This window comes from Nerophis lumbriciformis, linkage group LG14, assembly GCF_033978685.3.
Source record: "Nerophis lumbriciformis linkage group LG14, RoL_Nlum_v2.1, whole genome shotgun sequence".
Lineage (NCBI taxonomy): Eukaryota > Metazoa > Chordata > Actinopteri > Syngnathiformes > Syngnathidae > Nerophis > Nerophis lumbriciformis.
In genome coordinates this window covers 29,747,764-29,772,676 of record NC_084561.2, presented here as the reverse complement: position 1 = coordinate 29,772,676, position 24,913 = coordinate 29,747,764, and the positions used below count along the sequence as shown (strand labels likewise).

General features: G+C 41.0%; 1 protein-coding gene across 13 annotated transcripts in view; it reads right to left on the bottom strand.

Moving 5' to 3' along the window:
* Positions 1-24,913, bottom strand: part of lrrc7 (leucine rich repeat containing 7) — a 355,766-nt gene that overhangs the window by 196,253 nt on the left and 134,600 nt on the right. For 8 of the 13 annotated variants that reach the window (XM_061975631.2, XM_061975625.2, XM_061975634.2 and 5 more), the window contains exon 1: positions 20,775-21,244. The exons of 1 other annotated variant lie outside the window; for it this stretch is intronic. In XM_061975631.2, the coding sequence (XP_061831615.2) occupies positions 20,775-20,799 (25 nt within the window). In that variant the 5' untranslated portion in view covers positions 20,800-21,244. Of the gene's footprint in view, positions 1-20,774; positions 21,251-24,913 lie in introns of those variants that run through there. 4 more of the 13 variants (XM_061975632.2, XM_061975638.2, XM_061975636.2 and 1 more) reach the window with 3 other exon arrangements.

Below are 24,913 nucleotides of genomic sequence, written 5' to 3'. Positions count from 1 at the left end.
TTTTATTTTACTCTTTGGTTTTTGTATGATGTGGTAATAATCAAGATGTAGAGCAAGTGTGCCAAACGTACGGCCCGTGGGCCGGATCAGGCCCGCGAACAGGTTTTGTCCAGCCCGCGGGATGAGTTTGCTAAGTATAAAAATGAGGCGAAATTTTTGAATGAAAGAAACTGCTGTTCTAAATATGTCCCAACAGCAATTATTTGTATCTTTGTAAGATGGATGGATGGATAGATCATGCTACATATGTAAAAAAAACAAAAAACCACATGATGTTAGTGCACCAGTTGAGGAAAATGAGCAAACTACATAAATAACATTCTGTAATTTGATTTTGGTATTATTTTTTTTATCTTGATAGATTGAAAATTAACACCAATGAGTTGACTGATGAACATTATCACAAATTATTCAGAAAGTATAAATAACGACAAATAAAGGTAGAATTCTATTAGCCGCAACATGTAAGTGTAAAAAAACAACAACAATATTATGATTTGTACATTTTCAGAATGTGCTTAATCTATTTCTAAACAAAGAAAACAATCTGAAGCTGTCTTTATTTTTAAGTTATCATGCAGTGATTTTACCACTCCCATTTGGGAGTAGATTTTTCTCCATGTGGCCCCCAATCTAAAATGAGTTTGACACCCCTGATGTAGAGTTCGTGGACCAACTCTTAACTTTGCTTCAGCCATCTTGAATCATACACCACAACATCAAATTGTGCGGTGCTGTACACAATACTACAGTATCCTTCCTGTAAGGCACATTCGTCACCAGATTTTACAGTCAAAGTTGAAGCAAGGCAGTTCCCTAAAGTTTGGTATTAAAAAATGCTGGTAAATTGTTTTGCACTTTGTGCAACATTGTGTTGGAACAAGCTAAGTCAAAGTCCTCAGAGGGGATCTGCACTTTTTGGTGGGGATTTTGTCCATCATCCACGAGCCCTTATCTAAGACAAGAACACTTGTCTGTGCATTCTAAATGGGGAAAAACTGCTAGTAAAAGGTGGCTGACGATGCAGGTAATTGAGATACGGTCTATTCGACCAATGAAGCGCTCTTAAAAAAAACAACATCCAACTTCACTGGTTTTGGGTTTTGTAAATGGAGCAGTGTTGGCTATGTTTTTTAGAGCGCTTTATAGGCGGAATAGATTAATCCAATACACTTGCATTGTTAGCTGCTTCCTAGTAGTTGTTCACTATTTTGAACGCAAAGAAAAGGGAAATATACGTGTTCTTGTCTCACATAGGGATTGTGGCAGATGGGCTAAATTCCCCCAAAAAGTGTAGTTACTCTTGTAAATAAAAATACCCTGTGATGTACGCAAACGTGCATGGCAGCGGACACTGGTTGTCAAGAGGTTACAGGCAGAAGGGGTAAGATGAAATAAGCTCTGCTGCTTCCTACTCTTTTACGGACATGTTGAATTGTGCAAGTCCATCCATCCATCCATCAATCCATCTTCCTCCGCTTATCCGAGGTCGGGTCGCAGGGGCAGCAGCCTAAGCAGGGAAGCCCAGACTTCCCTCTCCCCAGCCACTTCGTCCAGCTCTTCCTGTGGGACCCCGAGGCGTTCCCAGGCCAGCCGGGAGACATAGTCTTGTGCAAGTGTTGAAAATATTCCAAACAAATGAACCAACATTACTGCTCATCTGATCCAGAGATCATGTTCACTGGACCTTTAAGGATTCCCATCAAGCTGAGATGGCAGTAAAAATAGAACCCACAGTCTTGGTGAGAAAGCAGCAGACTCGAGCACATGTCACATGATTATATCTCACATTGTGTCAGTCACTTTTGTCACGGCGCGGGCTCGAACCCGCTTTTCCCCGGCAGCTTAGTCTGCCGGCACCTCTGCTGGCAGCGTTCCCAGACACGCCCCTGCTCGCGCTGAGCACAGCACACCCACGCAACGACAAGGCTGCAGGCAATCACGGATCAGCGCACCTGGACCTAATGAGAGGGAGCGACATAAAGACCAGCGGACCCAAGGAACCTTTGCCAGAACGTCGCTCATCTTCCCAGTAAGCATCACGTGTGGCATTCCCTCCAAATTAAAATATGTATAACAAGAAATTAGGAAGACTTTTAAGCTAGAAATCAGTATTTTATTCTGAAAACAAGCATTAATCAACTTTCTTAAATCGAGCACCCTTGGCATATTGCAAAATCTTTCTATGTGAGGAAAAGCAAAATATCTTATTTGAATAATTATTTTCTCAATTTTTAAATTTTTAAAGTAGAATAGACAAAATATACAAAATATAATAATTAAGATGTTAAGGACTAAAAATCAGTAAATAGCTCTCAAAACTAGGGAAATGTATATATCCATCCATCCATCCATCCATGTTCTACCGCTTGTCCCTTTCGGAGTCGCGGGGGGTCGCTGGAGCCTATCTCAGCTGCATTCGGACGGAAGGCGGGGTACACCCTGGATAAGTCTCCACCTCATCGCAGGGCCAAATGTATATATATTTTCTTTTTTAAATCTTGGCAAGTAGCAATTCATTTGCAGTGCACTATTCCTCCGCTTCAGAAAATAATACTGGCGATTTCAACAAGAGCGTGTGATAAGCCTGCATAGTTTCAAAATGTTCTCATCTGTGCTCTATCAGACTGTAGTTACTTTATGTTCACGACACTCCAAGTGTGTTTATTAATAGACTCAAAGGGCTCAAATTGGTGAATCTGTAATGGATGAAAGGGTTTTAAAGACTCACCGCAGCACTCACATTCAAACACTGTCACGTCCTCAGAGAGCTGCAGACCAGAGGCTGCCTAGGTCTTTGTCCCATTAGAGCGCAGTTTGGGTTGCCCACGGCAACACATGGACCAACCACTAAAGGTTGCAGAAACTGCTCCTCCCTTCCATCTCCCGGCATACTCTCACACTGTGCATCTCCTCTCAGACTCTGTGTGCACCTGTCACTGATAGCTTAGTTATTAAAAATGTAAAAGATGTGTCATCAGCATTGTGGCTGTCGACTGTAATTAACAGCCTGTGTTTTATTTCAGTAACAGCACAAGTGATCAATGATGATTCCCTCTACGGTTTTGTTTTTGGTCAAATATTAGCCCCAATGAAACCATTTGGGAACAGCAGATTATGGCTCGTGTAATGTGTTACTCATGTCAAAACTGATTTGGATCACCAATGGCTCTAGTGAGGATAAGCGGTATAGAAAATGGATGGATGCTATCATAACATATCATTTGGCATATACTGTAAATCAGTTGTCCCCAACCACCGGTCCGTGACGCATTTGCTACCGGGCTGCACAGAAACATTCATTAATTTATAAACTACCGCACTTTCTCTGACTTACCTTTCGCCTGTCCCACTAAACACACTAATAAGCTTGTTAACATAACACTAAATTGGCCGTAGTGTGTGAATGTGAGTGTGAATGTTGTCTGTTTATATGTGTTGGCCCTGCGATGGGGTGGCAAATTGTCCAGGGTGTACCCCGCCTTCCGCCCGAATGCAGCTGAGATAGGCTCCAGCACCCCCGCGACCCCGAACGGGACAAGCGGCATAAAATGGATGGATGGAATATAACTCCTTGTTATAGTACATTAGACAATGCACATTAATTGACAAATAAAATGTTAATGCGCCAGATTGTAGCCAAAGGCTAATTTTTCATGCTCATATTTTTGCTGTTTTTATCTGCCACAAGTAGAAAGCCGGTCCGTGAAAATAATGCATACATTAAACCGGTCCCTGGTAGAAAAAAGGTTGGGGAACCCTGCTGTAAATGATACAACCATTTCAAAATGGGTTACAAAGGCTCCTAATGTAGTTTGTATTAATCCACTTGCTAATTTATCGTTAATAGCTGGCAGTGGCGGCCCGTGCGTTTCCCACCTAGGCCTTGAGTGATGTCCGACTTCAATGATAACCTCTCAAAATACCATAAATTATGTCACTACATGACCATTGCTGGATAAATACTATACAGAAACACATTTACGCACTACTGACCATTGAACCACCTGAACAGTGTACAAAAAGGGTTATTTTCTGGCGCACGTAAAAATCCGTAAACTCGCATCAGCAATTAAAAATATGTGGTACTGTCAAAACTAAAATTGCATAAAACATATTAAACGTGAAAAAAAAAAAATAATTATATATATATATATATATATATATATATATATATATATATATATATATATATATATATATATATATATATATATATTTGAACTCACAATTTGTAGAACTGTCACACCTGGGTGAAGTCTTGTCTGGTTTTCGTCTGGTTTCAGGTTGTCTTGTCACTTTCCGTTTTATTTTGAAATACTAACTCTCCCTCTCGTTTCAGATTACTTGCCCTTCCTCCTGTATCACTGTTCTGATGTCTTTCCTGATTTCCTGATTTTGCCCACCTGTGTCACCCTCCTTCATGTGTATAAATGTCTCGTCCTCCTTCTGTCCTGTGCCAGAGTGTTTCGTATCTTCTTGTGCGTACCTCCAGCGTTCCTTTGCCACAGTCTTGTCTACAACCATTGCCACGTTTTTGTACTTTTTGATCCACGGGAGATTCTTTATTTGTAAACTTTTGTCAGGTAAGATTAGCTTCCTAGCATCGCCTGCGTTGGAGCGCTTTTTGTTGTATTTGATATATTCTGTTCTGAGCACCTTTTTCCCTCCGCAGCCGGAGCGTTTTGAGTTATTGATATTTTTGTTAGTTTAGAGGTCAGGTTAGTTCTGTTTTTGATAGCCTGTTTTGTTTCTCCCGTTTTGGACCCCTTCCCTTGTCCGAATAAATGTCTGTTTCCGAAATCCTGCATCTGTGCCCAGAGTAATATTCGGGTCACGACAAGAACCCATTCGACGCCGTATACGCCAGTGGTACCGCTCGTAGTTGGCTGTTTTGAGTGGAAATGGCAGGCATTTATTTCCCCATTTCATCACCGACATCGTCTCACAAGATGTAGTTTCTCTTTAAATATCCTTCTTGAAAATGGCCTTGCAAATATATATCTGCCACCTAATCAACATTTTGTTCTCCTTCTTTGTGGGTCAACACTTCCTGCTTCCTGCTAAGCTGCAACTTGTGATTGGATACTCACTTTGGAATGACAAGTGAGTATCCAATCACAGTCTCATTAACATCAGGCTACCCAGATAGGCTACTGCCAACAACTTTTGATCTGATTGGCTATCGCAACTGTCTGTCAACTTTATGTTTTCTGAAATTCCTCCGCTAACGGTGGAATAAAAAAATAAAAAAAACTAGGTAGAGGACCCGTAAATGTCACGTTCAACATAAGGCCAGCTAGAAGGCAACTCGTGATCTGATTGGCTATCGCAACTGTATGTGCCCGATCACTTACAGTGCATGGACGCCTGCATTGTTGATTCTGAAGGCCTCGGGCAGATTTCGTACAGCATGGCAACATAAGCTAGCTGAATTCTGATTGGATAAAAAGTCTAACCTAAAAACAACAGCATTGGAAGGAACATAATATGACATAAAGAGAATATCAATAATTTTAGATATTTAGGTAAAGTAATTAAAAAAATACTTGTATCTTTATTATGATCATGATTTCTGGGTATGTAGGCCAGCAGAGAAGGCCTTGCTGGCCCTAACGGCACACCACTGATAACTGGTTACTTGCTGTTGTAACATGATTCTCTCTACACTCCTTTTAATATGTAGTATGCACGTATTCTTCTGTTTCCATTAGTTTTGGGCGATACTACAAAATCAGATATCGATCCAATACCAAGCAGGGGCAGATTTGGTCATACTAATAATGTTCATACTTTCAGGATTATTAAATGATACAATTTTTAAACAGAACTGTAAGCTCGCACATGATGGCAGTGTAACAAAATCAATTAATGTTATTTCGTAATTCCTTTTTATTACATAGAAAATTTATAATCAAGTCAATAGCACAAAAACTACAATTGGCTTTTATATTTTTAGTTTGTAAACAATATAAAAATGACAAAAAAACATTTTGTGACAGTAAAAAATATCGATCTAACCACTGTAGTATCGACCATATACTGATACTATATATATGTGGTTCCGTTACTGTCAAAATTTGTATTGATCCGTCCACCCCTTTATACAGTCAAGAGCTCTAGCTTAGCGGTTAGCTATATTTTTTGTGTATCCTCCAACTGTGTGTATTGTCGCATGTTTACTATTCCTTGTCCTCCAGTGATAATGTAACTTTTAGAAAACCAAGTTTATTTGCCGCCATGGAGGCCAGGATGAGTGATCTATCGTCAAATTTATACAATTTATATCATATATTTTCTACATCAGGCAATACTATACAGTAATCGCACAAAATGCAAAACAACAACCAAAAAAATCACATTATAGTTGAACATAATTATTTCTAAAACCAAACATAAAAAACTTGAGTACATAATTCTCCAATAAAAAAATATTCAAATATTTTTTTATTTCATTTATGGCAAAAATTACATCTAAAATAACATAATTTACAACGGTGGGCACTTTGGTACATGTTGTGCCTTAAAGATGCTAAAACCAATCTGATTTCGATCAATGAGTGTTAAGCTTTCTGAAACAAATTAGTGTAATATCAAATGAATTACACATACTTGGCCAATAAAACTGATTCTGATAAAGTGTCTTATTAACAATAAATTAAGGGCCAATAAAAAAAAAAATATTTACAGGCCATGGATTGGACCAAGTACTCACCAAGTAGTGCAACAGAAAAAATGTGGCTCTCATAACGACTAACATTAAAATACAGTAGCGTGGAGGAAGGAGGGGGAGTGTGGTAGGCCTAAGTATTCAATAAAAACTAGGTAGAGGTTTTATTTAACAAGTATATTTAATGGCCACTATAGTCGGACTCACTTCGATGCACAGCAAGGGCTCTGGAACCACTTCTCTCGAGAGGGGCTGGACTCTCTTCTACTCTGGCGTTGCCGGCAGTGAGAGGCGACGGGCTGGGGTGGCAATTCTTGTTTCCCCCCGGCTCAGAGCCTGCACATTGGAGTTCAACCCGGTGGACGAGAGGGTAGCTTCCCTCCGCCTTCGGGTGGGGGGACGGGTCCTGACTGTGGTTTGCGCTTATGCGCCAAACCGCAGCTCAGAGTACCCACCCTTTTTGGATTCACTCGAGGGAGTACTTGAGAGTGCGCCCCCGGGTGATTCCCTCGTTCTACTGGGAGACTTCAATGCTCATTTTGGCGGCGACAGTGAAACCTGGAGAGGCGTGATTGGGAAGAATGGCCGCCCGGATCTGAACCCGAGTGGTGTTTTGTTATTGGACTTTTGTGCTCGTCACAGATTGTCAATAACAAACACCATGTTCAAACATAAGGGTGTCCATATATGCACTTGGCACCAGGACACCCTAGACCGCGGTTCCATGATCGACTTTGTAGTTGTGTCATCGGATTTGCGGCCTCATGTTTTGGACACTCGGGTGAAGAGAGGGGCGGAGCTTTCTACCGATCACCACCTGGTGGTGAGTTGGCTGCGATGGTGGGGGAGGATGCCGGACAGACCTGGCAGGCCCAAACGCATTGTGAGGGTTTGCTGGGAACATCTGGCAGAGTCTCCTGTCAGAGAGAGTTTCAATTCCCACCTCCGGAAGAACTTTGAACATGTCACGAGGGAGGTGCTGGACATTGAGTCCGAATGGACCATTTTCCGCGCCTCTATTGTCGAGGCGGCTGATTGGAGCTGTGGCCGCAAGGTAGTTGGTGCTTGTCGTGGCGGTAATCCTAGAACCCGTTGGTGGACACCGGCGGTGAGGGATGCCGTCAAGCTGAAGAAGGAGTCCTATCGGGTTCTTTTGGCTCATAGGACTCCTGAGGCAGCGGACAAGTACCGACAGGCCAAGCGGTGTGCGGCTTCAGCGGTCGCAGAGGCAAAAACTCGGACATGGGAGGAGTTCAGTGAGGCCATGGAAAACGACTTCCGGACGGCTTCGAAGCAATTCTGGTCCACCATCCGCCGCCTCAGGAAGGGGAAGCAGTGCACTATCAACACCGTGTATGGTGAGGATGGTGTTCTGCTGACCTCGACTGCGGATGTTGTGGATCGGTGGAGGGAATACTTCGAAGACCTCCTCAATCCCACCAACACGTCTTCCTATGAGGAAGCAGTGCCTGGGGAGTCTGTGGTGGGCTCTCCTATTTCTGGGGCTGAGGTTGCTGAGGTAGTTAAAAAGCTCCTCGGTGGCAAGGCCCCAGGGGTAGATGAGATCCGCCCGGAGTTCCTTAAGGTTCTGGATGCTGTGGGGCTGTCTTGGTTGACAAGACTCTGCAGCATCGCGTGGACATCGGGGGCGGTACCTCTGGATTGGCAGACCGGGGTGGTGGTTCCTCTCTTTAAGAAGGGGAACCGGAGGGTGTGTTCTAACTATCGTGGGATCCCACTCCTCAGCCTTCCCGGTAAGGTCTATTCAGGTGTACTGGAGAGGAGGCTACGCCGGATAGTCGAACCTCGGATTCAGGAGGAACAGTGTGGTTTTCGTCCTGGTCGTGGAACTGTGGACCAGCTCTATACTCTCGGCAGGGTCCTTGAGGGTGCATGGGAGTTTGCCCAACCAGTCTACATGTGTTTTGTGGACTTGGAGAAGGCATTCGACCGTGTCCCTCGGGAAGTCCTGTGGGGAGTGCTCAGAGAGTACGGGGTATCGGACTGTCTGATTGTGGCAGTCCGCTCCCTGTATGATCAGTGCCAGAGCTTGGTCCGCATTGCCGGTAGTAAGTCGGACACGTTTCCAGTGAGGGTTGGACTCCGCCAAGGCTGCCCTTTGTCACCGATTCTGTTCATAACTTTTATGGACAGAATTTCTAGGCGCAGTCAAGGCGTTGAGGGGATCTGGTTTGGTGGCTGCAGGATTAGGTCTCTGCTTTTTGCAGATGATGTGGTCCTGATGGCTTCATCTGGCCAGGATCTTCAGCTCTCATTGGATCGGTTCGCAGCTGAGTGTGAAGTGACTGGGATGAGAATCAGCACCTCCAAGTCCGAGTCCATGGTTCTCGCCCGGAAAAGGGTGGAGTGCCATCTCCGGGTTGGGGAGGAGATCTTGCCCCAAGTGGAGGAGTTCAAGTACCTCGGAGTCTTGTTCACGAGTGGGGGAAGAGTGGATCGTGAGATCGACAGGCGGATCGGTGCGGCGTCTTCAGTAATGCGGACGCTGTATCGATCCGTTGTGGTGAAAAAGGAGTTGAGCCGGAAGGCAAAGCTCTCAATTTACCGGTCGATCTACGTTCCCATCCTCACCTATGGTCATGAGCTTTGGGTTATGACTGAAAGGACAAGATCACGGGTACAAGCGGCCGAAATGAGTTTCCTCCGCCGGGTGGCGGGGCTCTCCCTTAGAGATAGGGTGAGAAGCTCTGCCATCCGGGAGGAGCTCAAAGTAAAGCCGCTGCTCCTCCACATCGAGAGGAGCCAGATGAGGTGGTTCGGGCATCTGGTCAGGATGCCACCCGAACGCCTCCCTAGGGAGGTGTTTAGGGCACGTCCCACTGGTAGGAGGCCGCGGGGAAGACCCAGGACACGTTGGGAAGACTATGTCTCCCGGCTGGCCTGGGAACGCCTCGGGGTCCCACAGGAAGAGCTGGACGAAGTGGCTGGGGAGAGGGAAGTCTGGGCTTCCCTGCTTAAGCTGCTGCCCCCGCGACCCGACCTCGGATAAGCGGAAGAAGATGGATGGATGGATGGAAGTATATTTAATGGCCACTGTAACATTAGACACAGCTTGACCAGCAACACTGTGTTTGAATGTAAGAAAATAAAACACTGTACTTTAATCAAGTGATTCTTTGGCGTACCACTAGATCAGGGGTCTGGAACAACATGGCACACAAACAACTATCAGAAATGCAGCCAATGTTACATGTAGGTAATGTGTCAGGAGACACGCAAATATACATTAAATACAGAGAGGACAAGTAAAAGAAATTAAATGAGCTCAAAAATACCTACAAATGAGGCATAATGATGCAATATGTACATACAGCTAGCCTAAATAGCATGTTAGCATCTATTATCTTGCAGTCATGGATTGACAGAATATGCCTGATTAGCTTTCCAGCAAATCAATAACATCAACAAACATCACCTTTGTGCATTCACGCACAGCATAAAACTTTTTGTGGACAAAATGAGACAAAGACGGAGTGGCATAAAACACGTCTTTCTGTGGCAGCACCGGAGAAAGTTGTACATGTAAACAAACTACGATGAGTTCAAGAATCGCTGAAATTAGGACAAAACGGTGCTTGCCAAATACACTCATCAGTGAAGCATGTTTAATATAAATAGTGTGATTTCTAACAATTAGGAAGGTTTGTGTCATGTTTATTCTCCTACAGAAAATATCTTACAACAAAAAAAAATGTTTTTCTTTCTCTTTTTCCATTTTCACACATCTCTGAAAGAGGTCCAGGGAGCCACTAGGGTGGCGCTAAAGAGCCGCATGCAGCTCTAGAGCCGCGGGTTGCTGACCCCTGCACTAGATGAAGCCTATGCACCATTAGTGGCACACGTACCACAGTTGAAGGATTCTTAAACTGAATTAGTTCTTTTTAGGAAAGTGTGACAGCAACAGTTTGAACAGTAGGAATTATTAATTCAATTTCAGGTAAAGTTCCTTATATATTGGCTGGATCAGAAATGATAGTTCCAGCTTTGCAATGACAGAAGAGATTCTTCATGGCTTAATGTTTGTACCGAGTACTGTATATAAGTAATGCTAGATAGACTTCCTGTTCAGTTCAGTTCAGTTTCAGTTTATTTCAAACATGCATACCATTCAATTCATCACATATTTCCAGTTGTTTCAATACAGCATGTCCGAAAAGGAGTAGGAAGAAGCAGTGCTTATTTAATCCTACCCCTTTTCATACCATAGCAATTGTATCCTATTTCCTTGTTCTCTGTAACATAACAGTGAACAAATAAATAATAAACAAATAATATACCATAGTAATCAGTAAACAAATATTACATACATAAATGATATTTGTCTCAATAACAATGTTTTTTAAAAAAACAAATAAAAAAATAAAAAATAAAAAAAGGGTTCAAGATATTCATCATAATTCTTGTTCTGTGTATTTTGTGAACGCTTGTAGTTTGAACAGTCTCTTAAACTGAATCATATTGGTGCTTTGTTTGATTTCTTTGGTTATTCCATTCCATAATTTAATTCCACATACTGATATACTAAAGGTTTTAAGTGTTGTACGAGCATACAGATGTTTTAAATTACACTTTCCTCTAAGGTTATATTTCTCCTCTTTTGTTGAGAAGAATTGTTGTACATTCTTGGGTAGCAGGTTATAGTTTGCTTTGTACATAATTTTAGCTGTTTGCAAATGCACCAAATCGTTGAATTTTAGTATTTGTGATGCAATAAATAAAGGGTTTGTATGTTCTCTATATCCAACATTATGTATTATTCTAACTGATCTTTTTTGTAACACCGTTAGTGAATGAAGCGCACATTTGTAGTTGTTTCCCCCATATTTCTGCACAAAATGTAGCTCACTAAAAAAAAAAGATTATAGATACATAAATGGGTGAGCCCTGTGGAATTCCCTAAATTTGCCGTTGTACACCTTCATTGGCTCTCGTACCCCAACTTCTAAACATGTAGCCTGTGCAAAAAGCGGAAAATGAGAGCAAAAGTCTGTGTAAATGCTGTAGTTTGCTGTTTTCTGGAACTCCGGCTCACACTGTACATTACAAGTTTGGAGTGTGAAAGACTGAGCTAACACATAAACACACACACACACACACAGACACACACACAAACACACACACACACACATACACACACACACATACACATACACATACATGTACACACGTACACGTACACGTACACGTACACGTACACCTACACCTACACCTACACATTCACATTCACTTACACATTGACGTACACATACAACGCACACGCACGCACGCACACACGCACACACATACACATGCGGAGTAATGCTTCCTCAGTCTACTCTGCTTAGTGTGAAATACCTTGCTACTTCCCTGTTGGGTCGTTTAATGACTTCATGGGTCGTCACATGAGTGCAAATTCACTGCAATTGAATGACGATCACATACAAGATCATTCTTTTTATGGCCTAAGCCGCTGCAATGGGGCTCAGATGTCGCCCTCATGCAACTGTCCTATTTTCCTTCCGCTTTAAAAAAGACACTGCTTACCACTGACATATCCTGGCAGCAAGACCCATGCTTGACTTCTGCTTCTGCCTTGTCACGGAAAGCTTATCTTTTAACTACTTTTGGTGATGTCACAATGGATTGTTATAAACCTTTGTTGGAGTATATATGAATACCAACAGTACTGATTTGACTAATCAAACCTGCATACTTGCCACAGCTATGAAGACGCATTTCATTGAAACAATGCTTATTTATTTGGAGTCATTGAAATTGACTTAGGCAAATATACTGCAGAAAATGCCTGTTAAATGTCATTAAACAACAATATGAAGGTTAATTGAAATATTTACTGTATATTACCAGAAACACTGTAAAATATATTGCATGCTTTATATAAAGAGTGAGATTGCAAATGGCTCATCGAAACAGTTAAAGGGGAACATTATCACCAGACCTATGTAAGTGTCAATATATACCTTGATGTTGCAGAAAAAAGACCATATATTTTTTAACCGATTTCCGAACTCTAAATGGGTGAATTTTGGCGAATTAAACGCCTTTCTATTATTCGCTCTCGGAGCGATGACGTCACAACGTGACGTCACATCGGGAAGCAATCCGCCATTTTCTCACTTTCGTCGGTGTGTTGTTGGAGGGTGTAACAACACGAACAGGGACGGATTCAAGTTGCACCAGTGGCCCAAAGATGCGAAAGTGGCAAGAAATTGGATGAAATTTGTTCAAAATACGAGGCTGAGGGGAAAGCCGACGAAATGGTCAGTCGTTTGTTCCGCACACTTTACCGACGAAAGCTATGCTACGACAGAGATGGCAAGAATGTGTGGATATCCTGCAACACTCGAAGCAGATGCTGACATCAACTCCAAAACTGGACAGATCAGCTTTCAGGAAAAGAGAGCGGATGAGGGTATGTCTACATAATATATTAATTGATGAAAACTTTATTCATTACTCGCGGTTTTACGTAAATTATTATACATAAACTGTGTTTACCAATAATTTAGCTTAAAAACATTTATTTTTTTCAATCATTCGAGTACATTCGGGTAGTCTTGTGTAATGCAGTATTTTGTGTCTATTTAGGTATGGTTAACCTGAGTGCTGAAATCGTGGAAAAATATATATTCTTAGCGCGCCTGAAATGGGTTGTCTGCACTCTCAAAGTGCATGTTGTTGCCAAATGTATTTCATATGCTGTAAACCTAGTTCATAGTTGTTAGTTTCCTTTAATGCCAAACAAACACATACCAATCGTTGGTTAGAAGGCGATCGCCGAATTTGTCCTCGCTTTCTCCCGTGTCGCTGGCTGTCGTGTCGTTTTCGTCGGTTTCGCTTGCATACGGTTCAAACCGATATGGCTCAATAGCTTCAGTTTCTTCTTCAATTTCGTTTTTCGCTACCTGCCCCCACACTACAACCATCCGTTTCAATACATGCGTAATCTGTTGAATTGCTTAAGCCGCTGAAATCAGAGTCTGAATCCGAGCTAATGTCGCTATACCTTGCTGTTCTATCCGCCATGTTTGTTTGTATTGGCATCACTGTGTGACGTGACAGGAAAATGGACGGGTGTATATAACGATGGTTAAAATCAGGCACTTTGAAGCTTTTTTTAGGGATATTGCGTGATGGGTAAAATTTTGAAAAAAACTTCGAAAAATAAAATAAGCCACTGGGAACTGATTTTTAATGGTTTTAACCCTTCTGAAATTGTGATAATGTTCCCCTTTAAATAATGAGTTAGATAAATTGTAGTGTAGAAGAAGAGGAGGCCAGTTTGGAGCAGCTATATGCAGCTTATTCATTGTGCAATATAGCAAAAAAAACAAAACCAAAAAGATCATAATTTTCTCCTTTTCTCCTCGCCCTGAACGCATACTCTCTCTCTTTTGAGACATACACTTCCAAAACGACATTTCAAGAAAGAAAAAAAAGCCCCATTCTAAGCAACTGTTTTTTTTTCCAAAAAAGAAAATAATATCTTGTATGGCAATTTATCCACAAAAACAATAACCTTTAATTAAGATATAATATCTAGCCAATTCTTATGAAGATATTTTCTGAGCAAAATGAGTTGATTTTTTCCTCATAACAAGCTGAACATCTTATTTGGAGTATTCCTCAATATTAGTTACCCAACTTAATTCAAGAACAGACTCACACATAGAAAACATCTGAAGTGAAGTAAACTGAATTGTATTTATATAGCGCTTTTCTCTAGACTCTTAAAGCACTTTACATACTGTAGTGAAACCCATTATCTACATCTTTAAACTACATTTAAACCAGTGTGGGTGGCACTGGGAGCAGGTAGGTAAAGTTACTTGCCCAAGGACTAGGATGGCGGAAACGGGAATCGAATCTGGAACCCTCAAGTTGCTGGCAATGCCGTTCTACCAACCGAGCTATGTCGCCCCGATGTGTCCATAACATTTATTTTAAGAATAATTAAGTAAATACATAAATAATAATGACTGTTTTGTGTTTCTGAAGCCTGTTCTCTTCACCTGTCCCTAATTGTCAATCAAGTGGGTTTATCTGCCAGCATCACCTTTACTGCGACACAGTGTCATGGTTCCAATGATCGTGATATGCCTTCCCGTGTTTTGCTTTCCCTTACCTAGCCTTGCTTTCTTTGTTGTTGCTATCTTTTGCATTTTCGCCTGTGGTTGACTGCTCGTCCAATGCCAGTGCTCTTTGTTTTTTGATACTCTGCTTGGTACCTAATAAAGGGCTCTTCTGCTTGCAGACCGCTTGCAATCTCTGCATCCTGGGATCACGCCATCAACGGCAACCATGCGGTATTGTAACAAAACAAAAATTACATGATTAGGTCAAATGGGCATGCAAAAGGTTTAAATACAATCAAAAAACATGACATGTTTGCTATTTCTATTTGGGAATGAAGTTGATTAAGCGATCCAAGCAAAAAATGTAGAACAATTTAGAAAAACGTTTTCGTCCTGTCGCTACTCTACTGGGCTAAAATTATTTCCCGATGTCCATCCATCCATCCATTTTCTACCGCTGATGTGTTGTTGATATTAATATAATTTTAAATTGAATATGAAAAAAGCATTCTATGGAGAAAAAATATTCAATTTGGAAAAACACAACCAAAGTTATGGCTAAAAATGGAGCAAACAAATACCCTGAAGGACGGAAAAGTCCCCAAAATTCTCAAAGGGTTAACTATTCTGATGGGAATGGGAGAATGAAACGGAGAAGAATTAAGTTAATCCAACCTGTTCAAAACAAATGACTGATTCCATCCATCCATTTTCTACCACTTGTCCCTTTCGGGGTCGCTGGAGCCTATCTCAGCTGCATTCGGGCGGTGGGCGGGGTACACCCTGGAAAAGTCGCCACTTCATCGCAGCAAATGACTAATTATATCCTATAATTACACATATTAAATGATGTTTAAGATAATTGGGATGATTGCACTTTAATTATAATATTAGGTTAACTTTCTTTCCATTTAGGCTCCATGCTAGCTCATAATTCACTGTATGTAGTGGTCTCTTGCATCATATACAGCAGGGATATTTAATTAAATTGTTTTGGTTGCCAAATTCCAGAAAGCTAAGGACCTGGGGGGCCAGACTCCTCCCTTTGTTATTAGTCTTGTTTTGAATATTCTGGAAAACCAGCGTCCTCAGCAGTGTTTTTCAACCACTGTGCCGCGGCACACTAGTGTGCCGTGAGATACAGTCTGGTGTGCCGTGGGAGATGATCTAATTTCACCTATTTGGGTTAAAAATATTTTTTACAAACCAGTAATTATAGTCTGCAAAATTATGTGTTGTTGTTGAGTGTTGGTGCTGTCTAGAGCGCATTGAAGCTTAGGGAAAGCTATGCAGAACGAAACTAAAACTGAACTGGCTACAAAGTAAACAAAAACAGAATGCTGGACGACAGCAAAGACTTACAGCGTGTGGAGCAGACGGCGTCCACAAAGTACATCCGTACATGACATGACAATCAACACCAAAATAGGAGCGCAAGACAAGGACTAAAACACTACACACAGGAAAACACCGAAAAACTCAAAATAAGTCACGGCGGGATGTGACAGGTGGTGACAGTAGACCTACTTTGAAACAAGAGCTATATTGGTTATGGTTATGGTTTGAATTCATATCCAACAATTGCGACAACGACTTTTTACTGTCAACTGAGTTGCGTTTTAACGATTTCTGCTGGTGGTGTGCCTCCAGATTTTTTCTACGCAAAAAATGTGCCTTGGCTCAAAAAAGGTTGAAAAACACTGCTCTACAGTAGACATTTGATTTTGGTTTATTTATTTTGTCAACATTACTGGAACACTCTGCTTTTTTTAAGGCACTTCTGCAAAAAAAAGCTAGTCAAAGATAATCTCATGGTGTATGCTGCAAAAATTGAGTCTATCACAACTTTTTTTAACTAAACTTCGGGCTACCAGGTGAAAAAGACTGAACCTATAATGGAACCTTGAGGGACACCACTGGTATAACTAAAGACGGCGAACAAATGACTACAGGCTGCATCTGAAGTTATTAACAAGCTACAGCAACATCTTAGTTACATAAATCACATTACGAAAATGAACTGCCAAAAAAGAGAGGATTTAAGGGGTGCCTTGAGGAACACCTTAGTTATGTTAATCACAAGTTTGGACCCCAGTGTCTTACATTTGGGCTCAATTCGAATACCCCTCCTCCGACCATGTTTTTGCCCTCTCTCCTTGGTTTTGCACGTTCATGTCAATCAAGAGCCGATTAAATTATCCGGCAGGTAGGGGGGAATGGCGAAGTACCTTCCTCAAAGTGAGCTCACAGACCTCCCTATACTATGGAGTGTGAGGAGAAATATGGCAGACCAGAAACCCAGAGAAGCATAAACATGTAAGAAATAAGTCTAATTAATATTTTTTTAATAATAATGACACTAGTGGTTTTAGTCAGACTTCAAACCATTGCTACTGCACGTATATATTGGCTTCAAACACAAATACACGATGAAACACATTTTACATAGCACAAGCTGGTGCAGATTTCGCCAAAAACGTTGTCTTTGAAACGAACTTCTTAATAAAAACAGGCGGGGAAAAAAAAGAGCAGAAGCAAAGCCAAACATCGCGTGTGACGGCATCTTGAAAGTAAACAAACACTTGTCGGATCTGCCTTACGAAACTGCTGGCAAACGGCGAGGGCTTATGACGTAGCGAGACTCGATCGACGTCTGCATGCCTAGGGGCGAATTTTGGCCATGGCACTAGATGCTTGAGGTAAGGGGAAGGAGGGAGAATTTGAATTGAGCCTAGCTAGCAAAATTCATTGTCAATGCAATTTCATTCAAACCAGGTTCCTCTATACAACAGGAGCACTCTAGTCTTTCAGGAATTTGCTGCAAAAATGTTTGTCTCTCAAGTTTTACACTGGGCCGGGTTTGGCCCCCGTGTCGCCAGTTGTCCATCATCATCATCATCAGCCGCCTCACAAGAAACCCCAATCCAGAAGCCTCACTGTGCTGCCGATTCACTGATACACTGTATGTGTCCCCTTTATGCTCTGGGTCTCCTTCCTCCCTTCGGTCCATCACCATGACGATGGGAGCCTGTTTCATGGATGCAGTCACTAAGCAACCAGCAGCATCGGCAGCACTGTGCTATCAAAACTGCGAGAGCCAGATCCAGCCTTGCTTTCTAGGCTGCTTGCAAGTGTGCTGTTGCAGGGATGAGCTATTAATACTTCCATCTTTGAATGCAAGCTTCTTATATCTTACTCAGTATTGGTGGAGCTTAATTTAGACCAATATAGTTAAACCCGGTTACAGCATGCAAAATTTTTATTTTTTATTGTATAGTACTCACCAAAACGAGCCTATAATAATTAAATGCACCTGCATTTAGGATGACAAATAAGGTAAACACATGATTATGGCTCAAGGGCATCCAAAAAGTTAGTTTTTTACAGCCAATAATGCTGCAAATTACTGACACATATAAGGCAGTTAATGAAGAAAGCATCCCAAAACTAGAACATAGATACAAAATGAGGCAGTTTAGAAGCAAGTTGCAAAAAAGCCCAGCTGGAAAATATGTATTAATAGCCACCATCAACGAGGCGGAGCAGACAGAGGAGCTTTGAAATGTGTTGCAATGAAACATTCCCTTTGATTAGAAGGCCGCTTTTGTGCTTGTTGCTTTAGTGGCGTCCAAGTCAAAGAGACATACTGCATTGTGCTGCTGCTCTGTGTGTGTTCTTGTATTTCTAACCTTCTTGAGACATCAACAAGGAAAAAGTACCTTCCATAGGAGGACCGGTGAACAAGTTAAGACCGAAATCATGGTCCCAATACGGACAACTATTATATCTAATAGAGAATGTCTCATTTGCACCATCCATCCATCCATTTTCTACCGCTTGTCCCTTTTGGGGTCGCGGGGGGTGATGGAGCCTATCCCAGCTGCATTCGGGCGGAAGGCGGGGTACACCCTGGACAAGTCGCCACCTCATCACAGGGCCAACACAGATAGACAGACAACATTCACACTCACAATCACACACTAGGGCCAATTTTTTTGTGTTGCCAACCAACCTATCCCCAGGTGCATGTTTTTGGAGGTGGGAAGAAGCCGGAGTACCCGGAGGGAACCCACGCAGTCATGGGGAGAACATGCAAACTCCACACAGAAAGATCCCGTGCCCAGGATTGAACTCCAGGACCTTTGTATTCTGAGGCACATGTACTAACCCCTGTGCCACCGGGCTTCCCGGTTTTAAATTCAACATATGAAATAACAAGTGTGTGTAGAAATTTGAAGTGCTCCCCCTCTGGCCAACATATGTAATAACAAGTGTGTGTATATATATATATATATATATATATATATATATATATATATATATATATAGAGAGAGAGAGAGAGAGAGAGAGAGAGAGAGAGAGAGAGAGAGAGAGAGAGAGAGAGAGAGAGAGAGAGAGAGACATACTGTAATAACTTTAAGTAAATAGTGAAGATTAAAAACCAATTACAAACAAAAAATATATATATAATAATAGTAACTAAAAGCAGTCTTTTTTTCCACAATTGGTAACAATTTCTCATATTCTTTCTGTTGCTGTAATATTGCAATATTTTCTCATAAAATTAATTCTTTTTTATGTAAAATGATTACTTTTTAATGCAAAATCTGGCTTTTATCACAATATTGCCTTTTTTTGTTGTTCTTGTAAAATACTGACATATTTTGAGTATAATTGTGAATTTTGTCATAATTTTTCCAAGCAAAATTCTGATTATTATTATAATATTGCCAAAATGTTCAAGTTTTCTTATAAAATTGTGACTTTTGTCGGGTAAAATTACGACTCTTTTCTTAAAATTGCCAAAATGTTAAGCTTTTCTTGTATAAATGTGACTGTTATTGAGTAAAATCCCTACTTTTATCATAATATTGCACAAACGTTCTGTTTTTCTTGTAAAATTTTGACTTGCGTTGAGTAAAATTCCAACTTTTATTATAATACTGCCAAAATTCTAAGTTTTTCTTGTGAAATTGTGACCTTTTTCTTGTGAAATTCCAACTCATTTTTCACAACAAGCTTTTTTATATTTGCGTAGTATGTATATATTATTAATTTTGTAAATACAAATCTTTATATATCAAGAAAGGGTGGTCCTAAAGAGAGGCATTTTTCAGAGGTCTCAAGAAGGTAACAAATACACGAATGTGTGTGTTCCTTCCATATTAGGACAGGTGAACAATAAATATGTATACAGAGACATACTGTAATAACTTGAAGTAAATAAATAAATAAATAGATTGAAAACCAATTACAAACAAAAAAAGCACAAAAAATTCAAAATTAACTTAATGCTTACCTTTTCTATATTTTCATAGTATGCATATATTAATAATGTTGTAAATACAAATCTTTATATAGCTAGAAAGGGTGGTCCTAAAGAGGTAGGCATTTTTCAGAGGTCTCAAGAAGGTAACAAATACACAAATGTGTGTGTGTGTGTGTGTGTGTGTGTGTGTGTGTGTGTGTGTGTGTATGTGTGTGTATGTGTGTGTGTGTAAGTGTGTGTGTGTGTCACCATGCAGGAACATAAACTGCAAAGCATTACCTGGATAGTATGAATGTGCTGAACTTGAACAGGTGCAATAAAGTACTGCTGATATGGCTAAATGTGTGTGTGTGTGTGTGTGTGTGTGTGTGTGTGTGTGTGTGTGTGTGTGTGTGTGTGTGTGTGTGTGTGTGTGTGTGTGTGTGTCACCATGCAGGAACATAAACTGCAAAGCATTACCTGGATAGTATGAATGTGCTGAACTTGAACAGGTGCAATAAAGCACTGCTGATATGGCTAAATGTGTGTGTGTGTGTGTGTGTGTGTGTGTGTGTGTGTGTGTGTGTGTGTGTGTGTGTGTGTGTGTGTGTGTGTGTTGCTTAGGGGAGACACTGACACCGCAACACATCAAACACACTCTTCCTGCAGTCATGATGCTCCAAAAAGGCCTTGAAGGTGTTAAAATAAAATGATATAATGTTTCATTATGCATGCAATACACTGTATGTGCATCCTTACGTTGCAAAGTAGAATAGTTATCCATCCTGTCTGCTGCAGGTGGCGGATCCAATGTGCAGGGGGAAAATTACAAAAATAAAAAAAATAAAAGATTAACGCACAGTAGTGGTCCTCGTGGACACACAGCCTTGGACGGGATCAGTCCGACGAACCAAGCCGGTGTGATTCGAAGACAGCAGGTACCTTGACCCAGTCCACCAGCCGCATCCTTAACGCCCCCGTAAATACGCAAGACCACGGAGATGAGCTCATCGGTCCGGCGAGGGTTTTTAAAATCCAGCCCGTGTCTCCTCCACTACATAAATGACACGCACGGTCCCTGCAGCGCGTCCGTGCAAATCAACCCCAAAATGCAGCGAAAAGGATGGAACATTAAAAAAAAAAAACCTTCAACAGGCGAATGTGTCAGCGTTGTTCTGCATTCAGCGGGAGCGTCTCCTCCCATGTGTGTCCCGATGAGGAGGAGGACGAAGATGGAAGGAGGACGTATGTTTACGCGTCAGAGGGGCGCGTCGTCTCTCGCTCTCGCCTAAACACGCGCGCGCACGCGCACGCACAACTACAGCAAGTCAAGGCGTGAACTGTTCCAATGACTTTACAAAGAAACGTGAAATGGTCCCTCGTTTATCGCGGTTAATTGGTTCCAGACATGACACAAACACGTTGAGTTGAGTTTGAGTTTATTCCGAACATGCCTACAATTACAACATGATACATCACTATTTAAATAAATAAATGATAAATGGGTTGTACTTGTATAGCGCTTTTCTACCTTCAAGGTACTCAAAGCGCTTTGACACTACTTCCACATTTACCCATTCACACACACATTCACACACTGATGGAGGGAGCTGCCATGCAAGGCGCTACCAGCACCCATCAGGAGCAAGGGTGAAGTGTCTTGCTCAGGACACAACGGACATGACGAGGTTGGTACTAGGTGGGGATTGAACCAGGGACCCTCGGGTCACGCACGGCCACTCTTTCCACTGCGCCACGCCGTCCCGTATTTCATACTTGCCAACCTTGAGACCTCCGATTTCGGGAGGTGGAGGGTAGGGGGCGTGGTTAAGAGGGGAGGAGTATATTTACAGCTAGAATTCACCAAGTCATGTATTTCATCCATTCATCTATCCATTTTCTACCGCTTATTCCCTTTGGGATCGCGGGGGGCGCTGGAGCCTATCTCAGCTACAATCGGGCGGAAGGCGGTGTACACCCATGACAAGTCGCCAACTCATCGCAGGGCCAACACAGATAGACAGATAACATTCACACTCACATTCACACACTAGGGCCAATTTAGTGTTGCCAATCAACCTATCCCCAGGTGCATGTCTTTCATATATATATATATATATATATATATATATATATATATATATATATATATATATATATATATATATATATATATATATATATACACATACATATAAAATAAATAATTGACTTTCAGTGAATTCTAGCTATATATATATATATATTTTATTATATATATACATATATATATATATATATATATATATATACACACACATATATATATATATATATATATATATATATTTTATTATATATATATATATAATTTTTTATTATATATATATATATATATATATATATATATATATATATATATATATATATATATATATATATATATATATATATATATATAAAATAAATACTTGAATTTTAGTGTTCATTTATTTACACATATACACATACATAACACTCATCTACTCATTGTTGAGTTAAGGGTTGAATTGTCCATCCTTGTTCTATTCTCTGTCACTATTTTTCTAACCATGCTGAACACCCTCTCTGATGATGCATTGCTGTGTGGCACGCACAAAAGTGCTTTCATCAAATGCAATAGAGTCTGGAATCTTCCATCTCTCCCTAGCATGGCCCAAAACCAGTCAATCCTTGCTTCCTGAGGAGGATCTTCACTGCCAAGCACTTGGTACTCCACTACTTCTTCCCGGAGGCTATCCAGGTCCAATCGCAGCTGCGGCTTGGAACTTACAAGCGTATTTCTTCATCTCACTGGTCGTCGGCGTCGCCATGGCTGTATCTTCCTCGTTCTTCTGCTTCGTCTCCTTGTTGTGTGCACAGTTGTGCACTCTCTAAAAGCCGTAGATGTTATAACGTGATTGGGCAGGACTCAGGTCCGCATGGAGCAGGAGGGGGCATGGCCTCCAGCGCCGGCTGAAATCGGGAGATTTTCGGGACAATATTTGTCCCGGGAGGTTTTCGGGAGAGGCGATGAATTTCGGGAGTCTCCCGGAAAATTCGGGAGGGTTGGCAAGTATTCTATTTCCAGTTTCTCTTTTAAACAGAAAAGAAGCAGAGTTTATTTATTCCTACCCCTTCTCCTTTACATAGCATTTGCTAAATGAGCAAACCCGCTCAGTGGTCTTGTGGTTAGAGCAGGGGTGTCAAATGTAAGGCCCGTGGGCCGGATCAGGCCCACAAACAGGTTTTATCCGGCCCGCGGGATGAGTTTGCTAAGTATAAAAATGAGCCAAAATTTTGGAATGAAACAAACTGTTGTTTTAAATGTGTCCACTAGATGTCACAATAGCAAATCTTTGTATCTTTGTAGATGATGCTACAAATGTAAAAAAAAAAAACACACATGATGTTAGTGCACCATTTGAGGAAAACGAGCAAACTCCATAAATATTAGGGCTGTGAATCTTTGGCTGTCCCACAATTCGATTCAATATCGATTCTTGGGGTCACGATTCGATTCAAAATCGATTTTTTTTTTTTTCAATTCAACACGATTCTCGATTCAAAAACGATTTCTTCCCGATTCAAAACGATTCTCTATTCATTCAATAGATAGGATTTAAGCAGGATCTACCCCAGTCTGCTGACATGCAAGCAGAGTAGTAGATTTTTGTAAAAAGCTTTTATAATTGTACAGGACAATGTTTTATCAACTGATTGCAATAATGTAAATTTGTTTCAACTATTAAATGAACCAAAAATATGACTTATTTTATCTTTGTGAAAATATTGAACACAGTGTGTTGACAAGCTTATCTTTTCTGTGTCTGTGCTTCTCACAGACAGCAAGCGCACCTTTTTACACACGTCACATACTGTCACGTCATACGTCACATACTGTCACGTCATACGTCACATACGTATACGTCCTCCCCGAGCAGAGAGGTAGCAGCATGGCTAACGTTAGCTGTGATGCTAGCGCAGCCGTGTGACCAACGTTCTCTCTAAGGTGCGCGCTTGTGCAATTGCGTACTGTTTAAACGTCCTCTGCGCATAGCAATTGTATGCCACGCACAAAATCAAATAAAAAAAGAAGCGCATAACAATTTTCGACACACGGACACGACAGAGAAAACAGTTTTCGTCATCATTGTTCAAATATTATAACGTCTGTCGAGACGCTTATCTCGGTTCGGTGCCACACGCCCACACCATCAAAATGCCGAGGCAAAAATTTCTAGATCAACACCGTATGAAAAAATTAGTGATTTTTTTAGTTGTGATTTCCTTCTCTGCATGAAAGTTTAAAAGTAGCATATATTAATGCAGTATGAAGAAGAATGTTTTAATGTAGACATGCAAGCCTTGAAAGAAAATGTTGAAAATCAAGACTCCATTTCCTGCAAATGGATGCATTTCTACCCTATATTTTAACTTTAGATTTATTCTCATATCAAACTCTTTTGGCTGTCTTTTTGACACTTACATTCGGCGCCCCCCTCCACACCCTGGATTATAAATAATGTAAATAATTCAATGTGATTATCTTGTGTGATGACTGTATTATGATGATAGTATATATCTGATAGTATATATCTGTATCATGAATCAATGACCCCGACTTAAACAAGTTGAAAAACTTATTCGGGTGTTACCATTTAGTGGTCAATTGTACGGAATATGTACTTCACTGTGCAACCTACTAATAAAAGTCTCAATCAATCAATCAAAACACATAGAATCATCATACTGCTGTGATTATATGCATCAAGTGTTCATTCAAGGCTAAGGCAAAATATCGAGATATATATCGTGTATCGCAATATGCCCTTAAAATATCGCAATATTTAAAAAAAGGCCATATCGCCCAGCCCTTGTTTCAATGATGCCATTTCTGT